Consider the following 18,227-nt stretch of genomic DNA (forward strand, 5'->3'; position numbering starts at 1 on the left):
TCCCAGTTTTTTTATTGGTCATATACACGTGATATGCACAGAGTACCCAGTGAAATGAAATGCTGACTTGTAGGTTCACCTCTTGACAGTGCAACAACAAAAGAAACAACCAAATGAAAACTCAATGGGATAAAATAGAGTAGTAATTTAGAAAGAATATATTATAAAATATAATGCAAATTAAATTAAGACTGATATTTACAATATGTGGCGGGAATTGTGCAATAGATGGTGCAACGATTATAGAGTCCAGTAACATCAGTCGTGTGCGTGGGAAGGTGTGTTCGTGTGTGTGTGTGTGTTTGAGCCTATGTGTAGGTGTGTGTGGGTGAGTATACAAACACTGTGTGAGTGTGTGGCTTTGTGGTGTAATGGAAGTTAATTAAACACTGGAACATTGATAAAAATACAAAACGGGTAGAAATGGTCACATCCAAACAATCAGGAAATACATCAGACATGTGGAATCTCGTGAATGCTCAAAGGGAGAGGCAGCCATTTCCCCCTGGTAATCTTTTGAGATGAGCGTTTTAACCTGATATATTTGAACTAGGGCAAACTTACAGTTCAAAGTACAGAAAGCCCACAGTGTATGTCTCTATGACTACACCTCATAGATAAAAACACTTCTAGAATTGCTTTATCTGACATCAAAGGATGTCAAATGTGGATGTAAAAGAGGACATTTTGAAAATGGTCTATTGCTGAACTTTCAAATGACATGCTTTTCAGCATGTCGTAACACCAGGCCTGGGTTCAAATATGTGTTTGAGTATCAAAAGGATCAAAAGGACCGGTGGGTTAGAAGAACCCGTGGCTAGAACACAAAGCCTTTCATGCCCCTGCGCATACAACCTGGAGGGGGCTTAAATTAAGGTGGGCCAATCGGAAATCAATGTCCATTTTCTCAAAATGTACCATTAAAGCAGCCATCAATTGCACACTTGTGACCACCCATAATGAGATATAGCCAATATTGTCAATCAATACAGCCTGAGGATGAATGCTTCCCATATAACCACCCACATCCTCTGTCCAGGTAAGTCTGATTAGTCACAATGGGTGCTGCACATCGCTAGTGGATAAGGAGCATTCAACTCCTCCCACTCCATTACAATGGAAAGCATTCACCATCCCCACCGCCATTACAATGGAAAGCATTCACCATCCCCACCTCATTACAATGGAAAGCATTCACCACTCCCACTCCATTACAATGGAAAGCATTCACCATCCCCACCGCCATTACAATGGAAAGCATTCACCATCCCCACTCCATTACAATGGAAAGCCTTCACCATCCCCACCGCCATTACAATGGAAAGCATTCACCATCCCCACCGCCATTACAATTGAAAGCATTCACCATCCCCACCCCCATTACAATGGAAAGCATTCACCATCCCCACCGCCATTACAATGGAAAGCATTCACCATCCCCACCTCATTACAATGGAAAGCATTCACCACTCCCACTCCATTACAATGGAAAGCATTCACCATCCCCACCTCATTACAATGGAAAACATTCACCATCCTCACCTCATTACAATGGAAAGCATTCACCATCCTCACCTCATTACAATGGAAAGCATTCACCATCCCCACCTCATTACAATGGAAAGCATTCACCATCCCCACCTCATTACAATGGAAAGCATTCACCATCCTCACCGCCATTACAATGGAAAGCATTCACCATCCTCACCGCCATTACAATGGAAAGCATTCACCATCCCCACCCCCATTACAATGGAAAGCATTCATCATCCCCACCCCCATTACAATGGAAAGCATTCACCATCCCCACTCCATTACAATGGAAAGCATTCACCATCCCCACTCCATTACAATGGAAAGCATTCACCATCCCCACCCCCATTACAATGGAAAGCATTAACCATCCCCACCTCATTACAATGGAAAGCATTCACCATCCCCACCTCATTACAATGGAAAGCATTCACCACCGCCATTACAATGGAAAGCATTCACCATCCCCACCCCCATTACAATGGAAAGCATTCACCATCCCCACCCCCATTACAATGGAAAGCATTAACCATCCCCACCTCATTACAATGGAAAGCATTAACCATCCCCACCTCATTACAATGGAAAGCATTTTGATCACAGGATAAGCACCACAAAGATACAACATCCAACCATAGGTGGAGTTGGGCTTCCTGTGTGGGAACAGTGGTAAGTGGTTAATGCCATAGACCTACGGGGGTTCACTTAAAGGGCCAATCCACAGTTGAAATATAAACAAAGTGTTGTCCCCACCATTGTTTCGGTAACAAGCTGATGGATGGGGCTGGAGAAATGTAATCACTCTCAAATACATAGATAGAGCTATGGATGCAAGGACTGACCATCCATGATAAACTACATGACAAATAGTATGTGGATGCCTGCTTGTCGAACATTTCATTCCAAAATCATTGGAATTATTAATATGGGGTTGGTCCCCCATTTGCTGCTATAAGAGCCTCCACTCCTCTGGGAAGGCTTTCCACTAGATGTTGGAACATTGCTGCGGGGACTTGCTTCCATTCAGCCACAAGAGCATTAGTGAGGTCAGGGACTGATGTTGGGTGATTAGGCCTGGCTCTCAGTGGGCGTACCAATTATTGGTCACATACACATGGTTAGCAGATGTTATTGTGAGTGTAGTGAAGCACAGAATAGTCTAGAGTGTCATTGTATTCTGTAGAGTTAAGATTTTCCTTCACTGGAATTAAAGGGCCTAGCCTGAACCATGAAAAACAGCCCCAGATCATTATTCCTTCTCCCCCAAAATTTACAGTTGGCACTATGCATAGTGGCAGGTAACGTTCTGGCATCCACCAAACCAAGATTCGTCCGTTGGACTGCCAGATGGTGAAGCATGATTCATCATTCCACTGCTTCAGAGTCAAACAGCGGCGAGCTATACACCACTCCAGCCAATGCTTGCTCAGCCTTGGAAACCCATTTCATGAAGCTCCCGACTAACAGTTCTTGTGCTGACATTGCTTCCAGAGGCAGTTTGAAACTTGGTAGCGCAGAAGCACACCATTCCAACCGTGAAGCACAGGGGTGGCAGCATCATGTTGTGGGGGTGCTTTGCTGCAGAAGGGACTGGGGCACTTCACAAAATAGATGGCCTATGTGGATATATTGAAGCAACGTCTCAAGACATCAGTCTTAAAGCTTGGTCGCAAATGGTCAATGACCCCAAGCATACTTCTTATACATCGCTTCACCACTACTCCCATCCTAGTTCATCCTGACCCTTCCCGTCAGTTCGTGGTGGAACGCCACGGAGAAAAACTACTATGTGGAAATTCGTGAGCTTCTCGCAGTGAAGATGGCGTTGGAGGAATGGAGGCACTGGCTGGAAGGGGCAGAACATCCGTTCATCGTATGGACCGACCACTAACATCTGGAGTATCTCCGCACTGCCAATCGCCTCAACTCCAGGCAAGCTAGATGAGCCCTGCTGTTCACACAGTTCAACTTCTCCCTCTCATATCGACCAGGATCCAAGAATGTCAAGCCAGATGCACTGTCTTGCCGTTATAGCCCCACAGCTATTACCCTGGAGCCCAAAACCATCCTTCCCACCTCGTGCCTGGCAACGGCACTCAGCTGGGGTATAGGGAAACAGGTCCGGGAGGCACAGCATTCCCAGGGGAGGGTCCCAATAACCGGATGTTTGTGCTTGACGCGGTCCTGGAGTGGGCCCACTCCTCCAGACTAGCCTGCCACCCGGGGTCCCGCCGGACCCTGGCATTTGTGTGATGACACTTTTGGTGGCCCACTATGGTCCCTGACGTCTACGCATTCATCACCGCTTGCACAGAGTATGCTCAGAACAAGACTCCTCGGACAAAGCTCCGGCTGGCCTTCTGCAAACTCTGCCTGTCCCTCACTGTCCCTGGTCCCACACATCCCTGGATTTCATCACGGGTCTCCCCCAGTCTGAGGGCAACACTGCCATCCTGACTGTGGTCGACCGGTTTTCCAAGGCTGCCCACTTCATTCCTCTCCCCAAATTAGCCTCGCCCATGGTGATGGCCCAGCTCATCAGCACGTCTTCCGGATCATGGACTGCGCATGGACATGGTCTCCGACCGGGGTCCTCAGGTCTCGTTCCAGTTTTGGAAGGCATTCTGCACCCTCATTGGGTCGTCGGCCAGCCTGTCCTCTGGGTTCCACCCCCAGTCCAATGGCCATTCGGAGCAAGCCAACCAGGACCTTGAGACAAATCTGTGCTGCCTGGTCTCCACCAACCCCACCACCTGGAGCCAGCAGCTTGTGTGGGTGGAATTCGCACACAACTCCCTTCCTTGCTCTGCCATGGGCCTATCACCCTTTGAATGTTCCCTGGGTTATCAGCCCCCTCTCTTCCCCGAGCAGGAGGAAGAGGTTGGCGTACCTTCTGCCCAGATGTTTGTCCGCCACTGTCGTCGTACCTGGAGGAGAGCCTGATCGGCCCTCCTCAAGACCACCTCCAGGTATCGACAACAAGTGGATCACCATCAGACCCCGGCTCCCCGGGCTATCCACCCGGGATCTGCCCCTCCGGGTGGAATCCCGCGAACTCTCCCCCCGGTCCCTCTGCTGTTCGTCTTCTGTTACCCCATGCCCTTCGTATACACCCCACCTTTCATGTGTCCCTTGTTAAACCCATGTCTCACAGCCCTTTGTCTCCTGTTTGTCAAGTCAACCAGTTTTTTGTATCAGCTCCTGCTTTTCCCCAGTCTCTCTTTATTCGTCCTCCTGGTTTTGACCCTTGCCTGTCCTGACCCTGAGCCCGCCCGACTGACCACTTTGCCTGTCCTGACCCTGAGCCCGCCTGCCTGACCACTCTGCCTGCCCCTGACCCTGAGCCTGCTTGCCGTCCAGTACCTTTGCCCTGTCTCTGGATTACCAACCTTTTCCATGACCTGACCCATAGGCTACCTGCCGTCCTGTACCTTTGCCCCTGTTGCTGTAATAATATTGTTACTTCGATACGGTCTGCATCTGGGTCTTACCTTATCCTGATAGAAATATGAGTTATCCTGATAGAATATAAAAACTGAAGAAACGAAGAAAGATAAACAGCTAAATCAAAAATGGTCTAACCTATAGACCCCTTTCTAGTACACAACACACTGCCGTAACATACAGATGTCACTTCTCTTGGCTGCAGTAAGAAAGCCATCGCCATCTTCGCCCATTCAATATAGCCTAGATGTACATTTATATTACATCTAAACAAAATCACTTTTTGGTGTTCTTTTACACTTACAATGTTTTGATTCTTGCTTGAACAGTCGTTAACATTATATTTGGTTGTTATCTTTGCAAAATAACTATTTTGGTTGCAGCAGTTGTTAGCTAAAATGCTAACTCTCATTAGCATAGGCTGTAGCAAAAGCTAGCCGAAGAGCCATTTTACTGGTACAATGCAACAAGTACACTGCAGTTGATTTGCGATAATGACACAAACATTATATTAAGGAGAACATTTGTATGAGCCTTAAAATCCAATTATTATCTAAAAGTAGAGTGAAATGCACTCATAAAAGTGTAAATATAAGCTTTTTTTGTGTTCTGTTCTGCTACAAACTGGAGCCCATAGCCCTCGTGCAGCAATGTTTGCAAACACAGAAAGGGGTCTATAGCGGAGCGCTATCGACACACCCACTCCTTTCCACACTCCCACTACTTTCCTTTCGACACACCCACTCCTTTCCACACTCCCACTACTTTCCTTTCAACACAACTCCTTGCGCATCCTTTGGTTGCCATATTGAGCTGCAGATACCCATACTTGAACAAATGGCAAAGGAAAATCTACGCAAGGAGATCAACTGAGGCCAAAGCCTCAACTTGATCTCATAGTTTCAAGTCAGGATTTGACGTAATGTGGATTAACGTCAAATTTTGGCCCATTAATTCCGCATTATTACAGGGTTCAGTCCGTGTAGTTACAGGGTTCAGTCCGTGTAGTTACAGGGTTCAGTCCGTGTAGTTACAGGGCTTGAACAGAAACAACGCAAAGGGTTACGGTTAAAGCTTTGGTTTGTGGAAAGCATAAAACAAAATACAACAACAAATGTGTTTCCATTTGGAAATTCAGGGCTACTGAGTGAACAGCACTGCCACATATAAAATAATCGTTTAAACAATGACTTGTAGGGGTGTTTGTTTAATTTGGAAGCTTTTATTTTCATATTTACCACTGTACATCAAATATACCACTACATTTTAAACAAATAGGAGAATGGTTAAATTAGCATTTTTTAGAGACACAGAACAGAATCACATTTGTCTTGGTAAAATGTATTTTATACAATAAGGAAGTGAAATGTCATCAACACCAAGCGCGTGTTCACCCAATCTGTGCCGGAGTGGGTGAACACCATACTATACAGTGAACAGATAGTAGGGGTAACACCCTACTATCTTATCCTGAACAACTGTTCCCTAACCTAACCCTGCCTGCTCTGTGTACTATATATTTGTATTTATTATGGATCCCCATTAGATACTGCAGCAGCTACTCTTGCTGGAGTCCAGCAAAATGAAGGCAGTTATATACAATTGAAAAAACATGACATTTCACAATACATGAAGTGTGTGCCCTCAGGCCACTACTCTACTACCACAAATACCACATAGCTCCCCGTGTACATTTAAGGGCCAGCCATGCTGCCCTGTTCTGAGCCAATTGTAATTTTCCTAAGTCGTTCTTTGTGGTACCTGACCACACGACTGGAGAGTAGTCCAGGTGCCACAAAACTAGGGTCTGTAGGACCTGCCTTGTTGATAGCATTGTTAAGAAGGAAGAGCAGCACTTTAATATGGACACACCTCTCCCCATCGTAGCTACTGTTGCATCAGTATGTTTTGACCAGGACCGTTTACAATCCAGGGTTATGTCCTCAACTTGCTCAATTTTCACATTATTCGTTACAATATTTAGTTGAGGATTAAGGTTTAGTGAATGATTTGTCCCAAATACAATGCTTTTAATATTTGGGACTAACTTCTTTCTTGACACCCATTCTGAACCTGACTGCAGCTTAGTTAAGTGTTGCAGTGATTTCACTTGCTGTGGAAGCTGATGTGTGGAGTCATCAGCAAACATAGACACACTGGCTTTACTCAGAGCCAGTGGCAGGTCATTAGTAAAGATTGAAAACAGTAGACAGCTGCCCTGGGAAATGCCTGACTCTACCTTGATTATGTTGGAGAGGCTTCGATTGAAGAACACCCTCTGTGTTCTGTTAGACGGGTAACTTTCCATCCACAATATAGCAGGGGATGTAAAGCAGTAGATTATGATCAATAATGTCAAAAGCTGCACTGAAGTCTAACAAAACAGCTCCCACAATCTTTTTATTATAAATATATCTCATCCAATCATCAGTAATTTGTGTAAGTGCCGTCCGTACATGTTGAATGCCCTTCCCTATAACCGTGTTGAAAATCTGTTGTTCATTTGTTTACTCAAAGGTTGGTAAGGCAGCTGAGCCAGTAAAGGGTGCTTTGCTATTCTTGGCCTGAGGACACACATGTTCCTGTAGGCTTAGGTGCTTCCTTAACTAGGGGTATGGTGGCTCCTTCAGTATGTGTAGGAGTTCTGGATGATGATGTCTCTGAAGAAGGGGAACCAGTCTCTGCACAAGCAGGCGAAGTAGATGTATCCAGGGTAAAATGACTCCTTCTGGTGTGTGGCCCCGGCCTTGATGATGTGGAGGGCAGCATCGTTGGCTGGGTAGGCCGTGTTGGTATATCCTCTGGAGCTGGCATAGAACAATGTAAAGACCTCTGTGATTGCCAACAATGATTTTGCCACCAAGCACTAAGTCATGTTTTGCAGAGGGGTCAAATACTTATTTCCCTCATTAAAATGCAAATCAATTTATAACATTTTTCACATGCGTTTTTCTGGATTTTTTTGTTGTTTGTCACATTCTGACCTTAGTTCTTTTGTTATGTTTTTGTTTTAGTATGGTCAGGGCGTGAGTTGGGGGGGTTGTCTATGTTAGTTTTTCTATGATTTTCTATTTCTGTGTTTGGCCTGGTATGGTTCTCAATCAGAGGCAGCTGTCAATCGTTGTCCCTGATTAAGAACCATATTTAGGGAGCCTGTTTTCTATTGTGTTTTGTGGGTGATTATTTTCTGTTTTCTGTTGTGTGTCTGCACCAGCCAGTACTGTTTTCGGTCGTTTCTCTTTGGTATTTTTGTTATTTCCGTGTTCATTTTAATAAATATGGACACATACCACGCTGCACCTTGGTCCTCACCTCCTTCCACCAACAACGGCCATTACATTGTTATTCTGTCTCTCACTGTTCAAATAAACCTACCATTAAAACTATAGACTGATCATTTCTTTGTCAGTGGGCAAACGTACAAAATTAGCAGGGGATCAAATACTTTTTCCCCTCACTGTAAATGCTTTAATCAGGACTCCATCTGAAATGGCCTATTCCCTATATAGTGCAGTACTAGGTGCAGTTTCAAATGCATACCAGGTTATCTCAATGGTTTGAATAAAGGTTGCAGAATAAAATAACGACACATTGGTAAGATCTACATGATACCTACTGTAATGTTTTACCTTAACTCCCCATTACACTTTAACTAAGACCTACTATACATGCAGCAGTTACTGAACCATCAGAAATATATACCATTACATAATCACTCAATACAACTCATTCATGTTGTTTCTCTTAAGACTATATGTGTAAGACTATCTGTATAAGACTATATGTATAATACTATATCTGTATAAGACTATATCTGTATAAGAAAATCTATATAAGACAATCTATATAAGACTATATGACTATTGGTATAATACTATCTGTGTAAATCTGTATTGTATAAGGCTGTGTGATGTGTACTCACCCAACAGAGATGACACTACGATCATAGACCCTGCACTCTGCTCCAGTACTGGTAAAGCTGCTGAAGCCATGTCAACATAGCTGAGGAAATTCAACTTTGGAAGACAACACATTCAAAACTACACTCAAAGAATGACCTTGTCTCGCATGACCAGACACAAGACTGAATGTATTCTTAGTGATCAGTCCTTACCCAGTTGTTCGACAGCCATCCTCACCATTCTCTCTGGGTCTGAGGACTGGGACATGTCCCCTGTCACATACAGAGCCTTCTGAGCCCCCAGGCTTGTGCAGTTCGCTGCCACCTACAGGACAGAGAGAGCAATGACACACTGGTACAGAGGCTGTCAATATCTATCTGGTCATCATGAGACAGTAGAGAGGATAGAAGTTCATAGTCAGACAGACAGACAGACACAGAGACAAACAGACAGACAGACAGACAGACACAGAAACTGACACAGAAACTGACACAGATACTGACACAGATACTGACACAGACAGACAGACAGACAGACAGACAGACAGACAGACAGACAGACAGACAGACAGACAGAGAAACAGAAACAGAAACAGAAACTGACACAGAGAGACCGACACAGACAGAACCTCAAACCTTCTGTAAGGCGTACTCCCTCCTGGCTGTGATGACGACCTGGGCGCCCGTCTTGGCATAGTGGTATGCCACCTGTTCTCCGATGCCTGTGCTGGCCCCAGTCACCAGCACCCTGGCACAACGAACAGACTCTGAGGGGAAGGACAGACGGACAGACAGGCAGTCAGTCAGGCTGTGTGGGGTGAGAAAGACTACTGACGGAGAAGGAAGATCACATGATCACTGAGACTAAAATAAAATAGAGGTGTTTTAAGGTTAAACACACATTTGCGTAAAGTACTTAATTGTCATCATGATGATCACATACTATTAAATACTGAACAAAAATATAAATGCAACATGTAAACCGTTGGTCCTGTTTCATGAGCTGAAATACATGTGGAGTGTTGGTCCTGTTTCATGAGCTGAAATACATGTGGAGTGTTGGTCCTGTTTCATGAGCTGAAATACATGTGGAGTGTTGTTCCCATGTTTCATGAGCTGAAATACATGTGGAGTGTTGTTCCCATGTTTCATGAGCTGAAATACATGTGGAGTGTTGTTCCCATGTTTCATGAGCTGAAATACATGTGGAGTGTTGTTCCCATGTTTCATGAGCTGAAATACATGTGGAGTGTTGTTCCCATGTTTCATGAGCTGAAATATATGTAGAGTGTTGTTCCCATGTTTCATGAGCTGAAATATATGTAGAGTGTTGTTCCCATGTTTCATGAGCTGAAATACATGTAAAGCGTTGGTCCTGTTTCATGAGCCGAAATACATGTAGAGTGTTGTTCCCATGTTTCATGAGCTGAAATACATGTATATTGTTGGTCCCATGTTTCATGAGCTGAAATACATGTAAAGCGTTGGTCCTGTTTCATGAGCTGAAATACATGTGGAGTGTTGTTCCCATGTTTCATGAGCTGAAATACATGTATATTGTTGGTCCCCTGTTTCACGAGATGAAATACATGTATATTGTTGGTCCCATGTTTCATGAGCTGAAATACATGTAAAGTGTTGGTCCCATGTTCCAAGAGCTGAAATAAAAGATCCCAGAAATGTTCCATACACACAAAAAGCTTATTTAAATCAAATGTTGTGGACAAATTTGTTTACATCCCTACTAGTAAGCATTTTTCTTTGCCACGATAATCTATCCACCTGATAGGTGTGGCATATCAAGAAGCTGATTAAACAGCATGATCATTACACAGGTGTAGTGCTGGGGACAATAAAAGGCCACTCTAAAATGTGCAGTTTTGTCACACAACACAATGCCACAGATGTCTCAAGTTTTGAGGGTGAGTGCAATTGGCATGCTGACTACAGGAATGTCCACCAAAGCTGTTGCCAGAGAATTGAATGTTAATTTCTCTACCACAAGCCGCCTCAAACAATGTTTTAGAGAGTTTGGAAGTACGTCCAACCAGCCTCACAACCGCAGACCACGTGTATGGTGTTGTGTGGGCGAGTGGTTTGTTGATGTCAACATTGTGAACACAGTGCCCCATGGTGGCGGTGGAGTTATGGTGAGGGCAGGAATAAGGTAGCATATCATACTAATTTGAGTGTCCCGGATATTTATTTACTATGTTACGTCTACCCCCGAGTCTAGGTTGCACTACTATCATAGCACAGCACACTGTGTATGCTGGTAACATTGTGGGAGGCAAGCCGTCTGGAGAGACTATGTATGGACTGATTACATAAAATACAATAAATACATAGCTGCACTGGGGACGGTCAAAGTAACTTATGTTGATATCAGGGTAAGATATGAACAATTAAGATAAGATTTGTCATATCAAGAAGTTGGGACTATAAAGGTTATCTACAAAAAGATGATTAGGAGTTCATTGGCTTTAAAGTTCCAACCCCTCATTGGTTTAAATGGTGTCAGGAATGTTATATTGTATTCTTTTTAACTTAACATTAATTGGGGTATTTAGAGTTGTATATAGGTAGAGAATATGGTACAGAGCAAGGCTATGTCAATAACTCATTTGCAATTAGAACTTTCTAGTCCCAAATTCTCGGTGACAAATGAAGATAAGAAATGAAGTGTTATACTGTAACACATTAAGTTTAAATATGATCCATAAGTTGTAGATCCTGACCTTATTTCACACTCAGTTATGTCTGCCCTAAAATAGACAGATCTGCCCGATGGCCACATCTGCAAACCCTTCAAATCTACCAAGTCTCCACAGTCCAATCCAGTCTAGATATTATAATGGGTGTCTGCAGTCATTAAGTGACTAATTTCCATTGTGGATTGAAACTGTTCAAGAACTCAGGTTAAATTGAATTGACAAAGTGAGTGGTGTCCCATTTGATGTCATCAAAGTTGTTTTCTGATTATATTGTAAATGATGACAATAGTTAAATCTAGTGCATTAAATCTTAATTTAGTTTAAAAACTTGTAATGGAAAAAGCTAATAGTACACTGGGAAATGAAAATTACAGCAATTTCCTGGATGGGGGGAATCTAAATGAACAAGAACCTTAAATGAGCTAAAAAGGTGTGTTGTCTGTCTGTCCTATAGAGCACTGTTGTCTGTCTGTCCTATAGAGCACTGTTGTCTGTCTGTCCTATAGAGCACTGTTGTCTGTTTGTCCTATAGAGCACTGTTGTCTGTCTGTCCTATAGAGCACTGTTGTCTGTCTGTCTTATAGAGCACTGTTGTCTGTTTGTCCTATGGAGCACTGTTGTCTGTCTGTCCTATGGAGCACTGTTGTCTGTCTGTCCTATGGAGCACTGTTGTCTGTCTGTCCTATGGAGCACTGTTGTCTGTTTGTCCTATGGAGCACTGTTGTCTGTCTGTCCTATGGAGCACTGTTGTCTGTCTGTCCTATGAAGCACTGTTGTCTGTCTGTCCTATGGAGCACTGTTGTCTGTTTGTCCTATGGAGCACTGTTGTCTGTCTGTCCTATGGAGCACTGTTGTCTGTCTGTCCTATGGAGCACTGTTGTCTGTTTGTCCTATGGAGCACTGTTGTCTGCCTGTCCTATGGAGCACTGTTGTCTGTTTGTCCTATGGAGCACTGTTGTCTGTCTGTCCTATGGAGCACTGTTGTCTGTCTGTCCTATGGAGCACTGTTGTCTGTCTGTCCTATGGAGCACTGTTGTCTGCCTGTAATATGGAGCACTGTTGTCTGCCTGTCCTATGGAACACTGTTTGAGGACTCACCTGGATCAAACTTGTCTCTCCAGAGGACTGCCATCAGACAAACGACAAAAATTAAAAACATTGTCTTCAGCGGGACCTGCATAACAATGTTGACTTCTATTCAGTGCCGCAGGTGATGCTCAGGTAAGACACGTGACTTTAATTGGTAAAACAATTTTGTGCCTGTGCCAATATCCTACTTCATCGAACTGTAAAAACAAAACAGTACCGTATGGTTATTCTACAAACTCCATCAAGTTCTGTAAAGCATGCTTGATCACACTGCTGCAAGGTACGGACAAAGTGGTTCTTGCCTTCCACCTCATATATATTGTAGCCCTAGTCTACCGCTTGTCTTGCCTTGAAGGGGCAGCGACACTTGGACACCAGCCATGTAAGTTGGCACATACAGTTCAAGTCAGAAGTTTACATACACCTTAGCCAAATACATTTCAACTCAGTTTTTCACAATTCCTGACATTTAATCCAAGTAAAAATTCCCTGTTTTAGGTCATTTAGGATCAGCACTTTATTTTAAGAATGTGAGATGTCAGAATAATAGTAGAGATAATTATTTATTTCAGCTTTTATTTCTTTCATCACATTCCCAGAGGGTCAGATGTTTACATACACTAAATTAGTATTTGGTAGCATTGCCTTTAAATTGTTTAACTTGGGTCAAACTTTTCGGGTAGCCTTCCACAATAAGTTGGGTGCATTTTGGCCCATTCCTCCAGACAGAGCTGGTGTAACTGAGTCAGGTTTGTAGGCCTCCTTGCTCGCACACACTTTTCCAGTTCTGCCCACAAAATTTCTATAAGATTGAGGTCAGGGCTTTGTGATGGCCACTCCAATACCTTGACTTTGTTGTCCTTAAGCCATTTTGCCACAACTTTGGAAGTATGCTCATTGTCCATTTGGAAGACCCATTTCCGACCAAGCTTTAACTTCCTGACTGATGTCTTGATTTGATTTGGATCTCTTTTTAGTCCCCATTTGGACTAATCTTCCAAGAGTCCTTAAACATTCAAATACAATTTATAATACAAACACATTTTCACTATTACAAACATAAATAATATACTAGCATAATGACCCAATAAATACTCAATCTAAAAAATATTGATTCTTCATCTACTATAGTCCCACAACATTTCTATGTATTATATTTAAATAGTTTTAAAATAACGTTTACATTTATATATATTGAAAGGTTTCTAGTGTGCTCAGTTAATTTATTACATTTCTTTATTGTTTGAAATCCAAATGTTATTTTGCCTATTTCTCTTTTCTGTCTGGATAACTCATAGATGGTGGACAATCTATTCTTAGTATTTACAGAATGTCTGTCTCTTACCAACTGAATACCGTTGTGAATAGAACTTGGCCATTTTAAATGATGTATATTATGAAATAAAATAAGCATGGTCCTTTCAATTATCTTATCGATTGATGACCAACCAAGAACACTGCGTATGACTGCAACAGAAGAACCATATCTCCACCTTAAAACAATCCTTGCTGCTTTGTTCTGTGCATTCTGCAGCCTCCTAACTTCACTTGATGATGCATTTCCCCAGACCACCGAACAGTAGTTCACCTGACTCTCAATTAATACTTGTGTTATTTACAGAATAATTTTTCCTGGTAAACATTTAGCTATCCTTCTGATTATGCTGCTTTAATATTTTTTTTTACATAGATTAGTTATTTGAGACGACCATGATAAGCAGTTGTCTAGCTGCACTCCCAATATTTTGGTTTCTGCCACTTCTTCAATTTGTACTCCTCCCATACTTAATTGTATCCCATGCTGTTTTGGCCTTTTCCTAGTTGAACAGACCAACATAACTTTGGTTTTCTTGGTGTTTAAAACAAGTTTGTTTTGGCAAACCCACTTCCTGATATTCTCCAAATCTCCTTGTAAAGCTTGCTGTACCTGTTGAACCGATTGTCTTACTGCATAAATTGTAGTATCATCTGCAAAGATGATAGTAGATTGAGTTTCAACCAAGGCATAGGGAAGGTCGTTGGTATATATTAAATAAAGAAGTGGCCCAAGGCAGCTGCCCTGCGGTATTCCACAGTTTAACACATTGGGGCAAGAAAAATAACCATTGATATAGGTGGACTGTTTTCTGTCAGTTAGATATGACTGTACCCAATTCAATGCTACCTCCTTAAAACCATAATGCATACATTTTGTCAAGATTATTTCATGATCCACTAAATCAAATGCTGCACTGAAATCTAAAAATAGTACACCTACAAATTTGCCATTATCCATAGAATTGAGCCACTGATCAGTCATGTCAACCAATGCAGTGGTAGTGGAATGGTTTTTGCGATAAGCATGCTGATTGGCTGTAATCAGGTAATTATTTTCCATGTACTCCCACATTTGTCTACTCACAATACCCTCCAATATCTTACTGAGTGTAGGGAGTAGACTAATTGGTCGACTATTAGCAGGAGTAATGAGTTCTTTGCTGTCTTTCAGAATAGTTTTGCATGCTTCCATACATTTGCAAACATCCCCTTTTCCAGTGACCAGTTAAATATGTATCTCAGTGGAAATGCAATCTGGGGAGCAGCACAGCGAAGCAAGAAATTTGTCCATAAGACCATAACCTGTAGATTTACCATCAGGTAATGACTTCAATAGGTTTAACACCTCCTCCACTGACACCGTTTGTAGACTAAAAGAGCAGATCTTATTGCTCATAATATGATCATCAATCCATTGGACAATAGCTTGTTTGGAAGAATGTATGTCTACATTGTTGCTCAGTAATGACATTTTCTTTGTAAAAAATATCAATATCAACTGGTTTTGTGATTATTCTCCTGTCAACCTCCACACTAGATGGGCATGATGAGATAGATGTACCAAGTAAGCCCTTAACTGTGTTCCATACCTTTTTATAATCATTTTTATAATCAATAAACGCATTGTTGTAAAATAACTTATTTTCTTTCAATTCAATTTAACTGCATAATTACGTAATGTTCTATAATTGTGTTAATCAATTTCCAATTTTGACTTGAGATGCTGCTTCAATATATATACATAATTTTCATCCCTCATGATGCCATCTATTTTGTGAAGTGCCCCAGTCCCTCCTGCAGCAAAGCACTCCCACAACATGATGCTGCCACCCCCGTGCTTCAAGATTGGGATGGAATTCTTCGGCTTGCAAGCCTCTCCATTATTCCTCTAGACCAGAGGAATAAGGGGGAGAAAAAGTATGATCTTTGTCCCCATGTGCAGTTGCAAACCGTAGTCTGGCGTGTTTATGGTGGATTTGGAGCAGTGGCTTCTTCCTTGCTGAGTGGCCTTTCAGGTTATGTTGATATAGGACTCGTTTTACTGTGGATATAGATACTTTTGTACCTGTTTCCTCCAGCATCTTCACAAGGTCATTTGCTGTTGTTCTGGGATTGATTTGCACTTTTTGCACCAAAGTACATTCATCTCCAGGAGACAGAATGCATCTCCTTCCTGAGCGGTATGACGGCTGCGTGGTCCCATGGTGTTTATACTTGCGGACTGTTGTTTGTACAGATGAACGTGGTACCTCCAGGCGTTTGGAAATTGCTCCCAAGGATGAACCAGACTTGTGGAGGTCTACAATTTTTTTTCTGAGGTCTTGGCTGATTTCTTTTCATTTTCCCATGATGTTAAGCAAAGAGGCACTGAGTTTGAAGGTAGGCCTTGAAATACATCCACAGGTACACCTCCAATTGACTCAAATTATGTCAATTAGCCTATCAGAAGCTTCTAAAGCCATGACATCATTTTCTGGAACTTTCCAAGCTGTTTAAAGGCACAGTCAACTTAGTGTATGTAAACTTCTGACCCACTTGAATTGTGATACTGTGAATTATAAGTTAAATAATCTGTCTGTAAAACAATTGTTGGAAAAATGACTTGTGTCATGCACAAAGTAGATGTCCTAACCCACTTGCCAAAACTATAGTTTGTTATCAAGACATTTGTGGAGCGGTTGAAAAATGAGTTTTAATGACTCCAACCTAAGTGTACGTAAACTTCCCACTGTCTACAGTACCAGTCCAAACTTTGGACACACCTACTCATTCAAGAGTTTTTCTTTATTTTTACTCTTTTCTACATTGTAGAATAACAGTGAAGACATCAGCACTATGAAATAACACATATGGAATCATGTAGTAACCAAAAAAGTGTTAAACAAATCACAATATATTTTATATTTGAGATTTTTCAAAGTAGGCACCCTTTGCCTTGATGACAACTTTGCACACTCTTGGCATTCTCTCAACCAGCTTCATGAGGTAGTCACCTGGAATGCATTTCAATTAACAGGTGTGCCTTGTTAAGTTAATTTGTGGAATTTCTTTCCTTCTTAATGCGTTTGAGCCAATCATTTGTGTTGTGACAAGGTAGGATTGGTATACAGAAGATAACCCTATTTGGTAAAAGACCAAATCCATATTATGGCAAGAACAGCTCAAATAAGCAAAGAGAAATGACAGTCCACCATTATTTTATGACATGAAGGTCAGACATTTCAGAAAACTTTCAAGAACTTTCAAAGTTTCTTCAAGTGCAGTCGCAAAAACTATCAAGCTCTATGATGAAACTGGCTCTCATGAGGACCGCCACAGGAAAGGAAGACCCAGAATTACCTCTGCTGCAGAAGATAAGTTCATTAGTTACCAGCCTCAGAAATTGTAGTCCAAAAAATGCTTCACAGAGTTCAAGTAACAGACACATCTGTTACTTGAATCAGGGCTTCATAGTTAATTTGCTTTAAAGAAAGCACTACTAAAGGACACCAATAATAACAAGAGACTTGGGCCAAGAAACATGAGCAATGAACATTAGACTGGTGGAAATCTGTCCTTTGGTCTGATGAGTACAACTTTGTGATTTTTGAATCCAACCACAGTGTCTTTGTGAGACGCAGAGTAGGTGAACGGATGATCTTCGTTCCCATTGTGAAGCCTAGAGGAGGTGTGACAGACACTGTGATTTATTTAGAATTCAAGGCACACTTAACCAGCATGGCTACCATAGCATTCTGCAGCGATACACCATCCCATTTGGTTTGCGCTTTGGGGGACTGTCATTTGTTTTTCAAAAGGACAATGACCGAACACACCTCTAGGCTGTGTAAGGGCTATTTCACCAAGAAGGAGAGTGATGGAATGCTGCATCAGATGACCTGGCCTCCACGGTCACCCGACCTCAACCCAATTGAGGTGGTATAGGATGAGTTGGACCGCAGAGTGAAGGAAAAGCATCCAACAAGTCCTCAGCATATGTTGGAACTCCTTCAAGACTGTTGGAAAAGCATTCCAGGTGAAGCTGGTTGAGAGAATGCCAAGAGTGTGCAAAGTTGTCATCAAGGCAAAGGGTGCCTACTTTGAAGAATATAAAATATATTTTGATGTGTTTAACTTTGTTTACTACATGGTTCTACATTTTCTACAATGTAGAAAATAGTTGTTTTTTATTTAAAAAACTTGAATGAGTAGGTGTGTCCAAACTTTTGACTGGTACTGCATGTATAATT

The 18,227-nt window shown here is 42.1% G+C and overlaps 1 protein-coding gene across 1 annotated transcript; it reads right to left on the reverse strand.

Moving 5' to 3' along the window:
• Nucleotides 1–6,179: 6,179 nt before the first annotated feature.
• LOC109874764 (hydroxysteroid 11-beta-dehydrogenase 1-like protein) lies at nt 6,180–12,724 on the reverse strand. The gene is made up of 6 exons (XM_031810112.1): nt 12,691–12,724; nt 9,515–9,708; nt 9,232–9,256; nt 9,092–9,111; nt 8,900–8,993; nt 6,180–7,784 (listed from the first exon to the last, which is right to left on the reverse strand). The coding sequence occupies exons 1-6, from the start codon at nt 12,722–12,724 to the stop codon at nt 7,531–7,533; spliced, it is 621 nt and encodes a 206-aa protein (XP_031665972.1). The 3' UTR covers nt 6,180–7,530.
• Between the last annotated feature and the right edge of the window lie 5,503 nt (nt 12,725–18,227).

The sequence above is a fragment of the Oncorhynchus kisutch genome, linkage group LG30, assembly GCF_002021735.2.
Source record: "Oncorhynchus kisutch isolate 150728-3 linkage group LG30, Okis_V2, whole genome shotgun sequence".
Lineage (NCBI taxonomy): Eukaryota > Metazoa > Chordata > Actinopteri > Salmoniformes > Salmonidae > Oncorhynchus > Oncorhynchus kisutch.